Source organism: Pteropus medius, unplaced genomic scaffold (assembly GCF_902729225.1).
Source record: "Pteropus medius unplaced genomic scaffold, Ma_sr-lr_union100, whole genome shotgun sequence".
Taxonomy (NCBI): Eukaryota; Metazoa; Chordata; class Mammalia; order Chiroptera; family Pteropodidae; genus Pteropus; species Pteropus medius.
The window spans coordinates 141,782-147,001 of NW_024340692.1; the positions used below are offsets into that span (position 1 = coordinate 141,782).

At 35.8% G+C, this 5,220-nt stretch overlaps 1 protein-coding gene across 1 annotated transcript; it reads left to right on the forward strand.

Moving 5' to 3' along the window:
* Positions 1–3,975: 3,975 nt before the first annotated feature.
* On the forward strand, positions 3,976–4,785 carry IFNB1 (interferon beta 1). The gene has a single exon (XM_039866392.1). The coding sequence runs from the start codon at positions 4,096–4,098 to the stop codon at positions 4,651–4,653; it is 558 nt and encodes a 185-aa protein (XP_039722326.1). The 5' UTR covers positions 3,976–4,095; the 3' UTR covers positions 4,654–4,785.
* The last annotated feature ends 435 nt before the right edge of the window (positions 4,786–5,220 follow it).

The following is a 5,220-nucleotide window of genomic DNA, read 5'->3' on the forward strand; positions in this document are numbered from 1 at the left end:
GACAGTTTCTTAGTAGTATACTTTTTATGTTATTGTCAATGGTATCATTTTTTAAATGTCATTTTCCAATTTTTTGTTGCTAGTATAAAAAGAGATGATTAATTTTTAATATTAATCTGTTCAGTGATTTTGCTAAGTTTATTTTTTCATTCTAATGGTTTATCTATTGACTCTTGTATTTTGTATGTACACAATTATATCATCTGCAGATAATGAAAAAAAGTCAGAAAGAGATTTGAACAGGCTCCTCACAAATATCTAAATAGCCAATAACATATGAAAATGTGCTAAACTTTATTAATAATCAGGGAATAAAAATTAAAACTATAATGAGACATCACTATACACCACTAGAATGGCTAAAATTAAAAAGACTGGCAATATCAAATGTTGACAAGAATGTGATGCAACTATAACTCACGTAATGATAATGAGAATGTAAAACGGTACAAACATTTGTGAAATTTGTTTGATATTTTCTATTAAATATGAATATATGCATCTCTACATTGACTGACCTCTGTGACTCCTTTGTGCTGTGAGTCATGGATAATTCCAGGCTAATCCAAGGATCCTTTTCATAAAGAAGAAACCGTGAAGAATTACTCAACGACTGACGTAATGAACATTTGAAAGTGGGACAGTAGAGAGATAATTTTGCTTTTTCCAAAACTCATTGTATGGAACCCATGAGATGACCAAGGTTCTGCTCAGAGCTGGCATGCAAATGTCAAAAGGCAGAGAGAATGAAACCCACATAAGAGGTAGAATAACTAGAAAGGCTGGGGCTTATTGTCTTTTTTTTTTTTTTTTTTTTTTTTTGGTAGATTAATCTGTAATGAAAGAACACGTTCACTGGTGGAAAACTGAAAAACCACATACAGGAAAAAAAATCTCCTTTTAGTTTCACGAGTGTAATATAACCACTAATAAAATGTGGGTATATTTCTTTTAATTAATTTTTTTCTCTATATGCATTTACATAGTTGCATTGTGTGTATAATTGTATGTCTTGTGTTCAGTATAACTGGAAACTTTTATTTTTCTGGTGACACAAGTAACAATGATATTATAGAAAAAATTTTAAATGCGAGTAAAATAAGAGAAAGGTTAAACAGTTATTAAATTCTTTTAAACAAATAAAATGCACTAAATTATGAAAATGCATAATAATCCTATATTCCAGATATCTTCTTATCATGGTAAAAACAAACAAACAAACAAACAAAAAACCCATGTACAAATAGTTCTAAAGAGACATAGTGAAAAGGGAAAGATTTTTCCTCCCTGATGGTTCCTCACCCCTGTCAGCATTCTCCTAGGGTAACTACTATTAATAGATATGTAAACATACCCAAAGAAAAAAATTATATGCATGTATCAGCAGGAGACTCAATCTTAATACTATTCTATTGTTTGATTTAATAGAAGTTTATTTTCTCTGAACTTCTAGAAGTGGTCGGGAGCAGTTTTTCTAACTTCCTTAGCTCCCTCTTCTGTTGCTTTTGTGAATTGTTCAAAAACATGGCCACTTGCTTTCTGAGTTATCCACCCCTACGCTTGACTGATCTGTTTCTTTTTCTTTGTCGTTTCTATCCTGCCCAAATTTGATTCCATTTATAGCAATTTCTTCTCAGTGTAAGATCCTTCCCCAAGAGGGAGCTGTGTCTTGTTGGTTTGAAAAGAACTATTGTCTTAGACTATGCCAATGCCTTTCAGAATTTACCGAGGCCCGTCACATTCACCTGCTATTGCATTGAACAAAACTCCTCAGAAATACCTCAGCCATCACCAATAGATAATCTCTCCTGAGAAGAGCTGATTCTATACACCCAACTAAGAAGTAGGAATATGTATGAAGGGCTACTTGGAAGATATGCTGAGCACATTGTAAAGATTAGAAGACAGGAAATCTATTGATAATGGGAAACCTGGAGCTCAGGGTTATAAATCCACATTTACTCAGATACTTTCAGCCTCTGCTGCAATTTGATACAAGAGTATGAATGTCCCCTGTACATTAAACATATTGAAATCATTGTAACCAACAGAACTGATGCAACTATCTGTAAAATAATGACAAATTTCTTCAAGCATTTGATTCTGGTGTTGTCAGGAAGTGAAAGATTTCACATAAATGGATTCGTCCTTCTCCACCACTAGTTCCCTGGTCTATAACATTGGTAAATTCCTTCAACTGTCCTTTCTGCATCCATTCTCCTCTCCCTCCATTACTTATTGCTTACTGTAGAGAGAGTATTACCACACCCCTCCATAACCAAATCAATTACTCCATCTCACCTAAAACCCTTCTATGACTTCTACTTCTCTTAAGGTAAAGAAAAACTTCTTAACATGGCTTCACAGTCTCTGTGATATCTGGCTTCTACCTGCCTTCTGGACTCATCTCAGATCATTCTCTGATCACTCCCTGACTTGAAGATCAGGCACAATGGCTTTCTGTCCATTCCTTTGCCCTTGTCATTCATTCTTTTGCCACAGAGCTTTGGCACATGCAGTCCCATCCACTTTCATTCTGATTTTAGCTCCAATGTCACTTCCTCAGGGCAGTCTCCTCTGACCTCTCCTACTACATCATGTTCCCATATCATAGAAACCCACAGTACCACAAACCTCTCCTCTGCAACACTTGTCACCATTTTCATGTATTTCTTTGATTAATGTTCTTCTCCCCTACTTAACTGCATGATCCATGAGAGTGAGGCTTACAAACTGCAGCAGCTCATGCTACAGTTTCTTGTGTACAGTGGGGGTTCGGTAAATTCCAGTTGAAATATAATGCAAAATGTTATGAATAATGAAAATGATTATAGCTATTTTTGTATTGAAATCTTTAAAAATATATCATGTCCCCTGTCTATATAAGCACAATATAAAAATCATAATTAGATTTTTTTACTGATACTTTTCTTATGAAAATCAGTTACTGCATGCTAACAAAAAATGGCCTCAGAAATATTGAGATAGGGCCGTTTACAGATTGCCAACAAACATGTAAAAAGATGCTCAACATCACTAACCATCAGGCAAATGCAAATTAAAACCGTAATAAGATATCATCTCACACTTGTCGTAATGGCTATCATCAATGCATCAGCAAACAACAAATGCTGGCGAGGATGTGGAGAAAAAGGAACCCTTGTGCACTGTAGGTGAGACTGTAAACTGATACAGCCACTGTGGAAAACAGTATGGAGTTTCCTTGAAAAATTAAAAATAGAACTACCATATGACCCAGCAATCCCACTTCTGGTATTTATCCAAAGAAATCCAAAACATTAATTTGAAAACATATATGCACCTCATGTTCATTGAAGCATTATTTCCAATAGTCAATATATAAAAGCACTTTAGGTGTCCATTGATGGACAAATGGATAAAGAAGATGTGGTGGTACATATATACAATGGAATATTACTCAGCCATTAAAACAAAGAAATCTTGTCATTTGTGACAACATGGATGGACCTAGATAGAGGGTATTATACTAAGTGAAATCAATCAGAGAGAGAAAGATAAATACCATATGATTTTATCTATATGTGGAATCTAAAAAACAAAACAAATGAACAAACAAAACAGAAACAAACTCATAGATATAGAGAACAAATTGATTGTTCCAGAGGGGAGGGGGTTTGGGGGAATGGGCGAAAAAGGTGAAAGGGATTAAGAAGTTCTAATTTCCAGTTATAAAAATAGTCACAGGAATGTGAAGTACAGCATAGGGAATGTAGTCAATAATGATGTAATAGCTATGTACGGTGCCAGATGGGTACTAGATTTTTTGGGGTGATCACTTTGTAAGGTATGTAAATGTCTAACAACTATGTTGTACACCTAAAACTAATATGATATTCATTCAACTGTAATTGAAAAATAAATCTGAAAAAAATATAAATGACAAAAGAAAACTGAAAAGGAGAACTAAAAGTGGGAAATTCCTCTGAAATAGAAACGGTAGATGACCATATAAATAGCCCAGGCTCATGGAGAAAAGACATTCACATTGCCAACGCTTGAAGCCTTCCCTTCAGTGCCTAGGTGATAGTAGGCAACACTGTTCCTGTTTTCACCATGACCAACAGGTGCATCCTCCAATTTGCTCTCCTGTTGTGTTTCTCCACCACAGCTCTTTCCATGAGCTACAACTGGCTTCGATTCCATCAAAGAAGCAGCAATTTAGCCTGCCTGAAGCTCCTGTGGCAGTTAAATGGAACTCCTCAATATTGCCACAAGGACAGGATGGACTTCAAGCTCCCTGAGGAGATTAAACAACCACAGCAGTTCCAGAAGGAGGATACCGTATTGATCATCCATGAGATGCTCCGGCAGATCTTTGATATTTTCCAAAGAAATTTCTCTAGCACTGGCTGGAATGAAACCATCATTATGAATCTCTATGTGACACTCAGTGGGCAGATGGACCGTCTGGAGACAGCTATGGAGGAAATGGAGGAGGAAAACTTCACCTGGGAAAGCATGACAGTGCTGCATCTAAAGAATTATTACTTTAGGATCATGAGGTACCTGGAGACCAAGTTGTACAGCAGATGTGCCTGGACAGTAGTCAAAGCGGAAATTCTCAGGAACTTTTTCTTCCTTAATGGACTTACAGAATACCTCCAAAACTGAAGATCTCTCAGCCTGTACTTCTGAGAAAGAACTGACGATGACTTCAACTATTCTTCAGGTATTCTTCTGAGAAAGAACTGAGAAAGTGCTGACAATGACTTCAGGTATTCTTCAACCAGCAGAAGCTCTTCAAGTGACTGACAGCTAATGCAATGCCTTTGAAAGGACAGTTAAAGACTTTAAATGTTTAAATTAAATTAAGCATTAAGTTATTTTTTAAATTTATTTATATTTTTACCTTGGAAAATATTTTTTTTTGAAATAAAAGTCAACATGGCAGTTTTGATTTCAACTTGATTTATACAACCACCCATGTTAAAAATTATACAGCACCTGTTAGATGTTCTTTCTAAAATATGCCTGCAAAGTTGTACTAGCCCCTGCCTCCAGAGAATTTAAAATTCAAGAAAGCCACATGGAATATACAAGGTAAGAGACAATAAGGGGACCTGTATCTTCTTTGAGAATAAACGTGGCCTGAGCCTCTATAGAATTAAAAAAGGAAGAGGCCAGCAAGTGGCTCTGGAACTAGAATTGGGTTGCCTACTGCTTCTGCTCTGTACTCCC

Excerpts from the sequence above, each read along its gene's own strand:
- IFNB1 (XM_039866392.1), top strand. The coding sequence starts at position 4,096 with ATGACCAACAGGTGCATCCTCCAATTTGCTCTCCTGTTGTGTTTCTCC.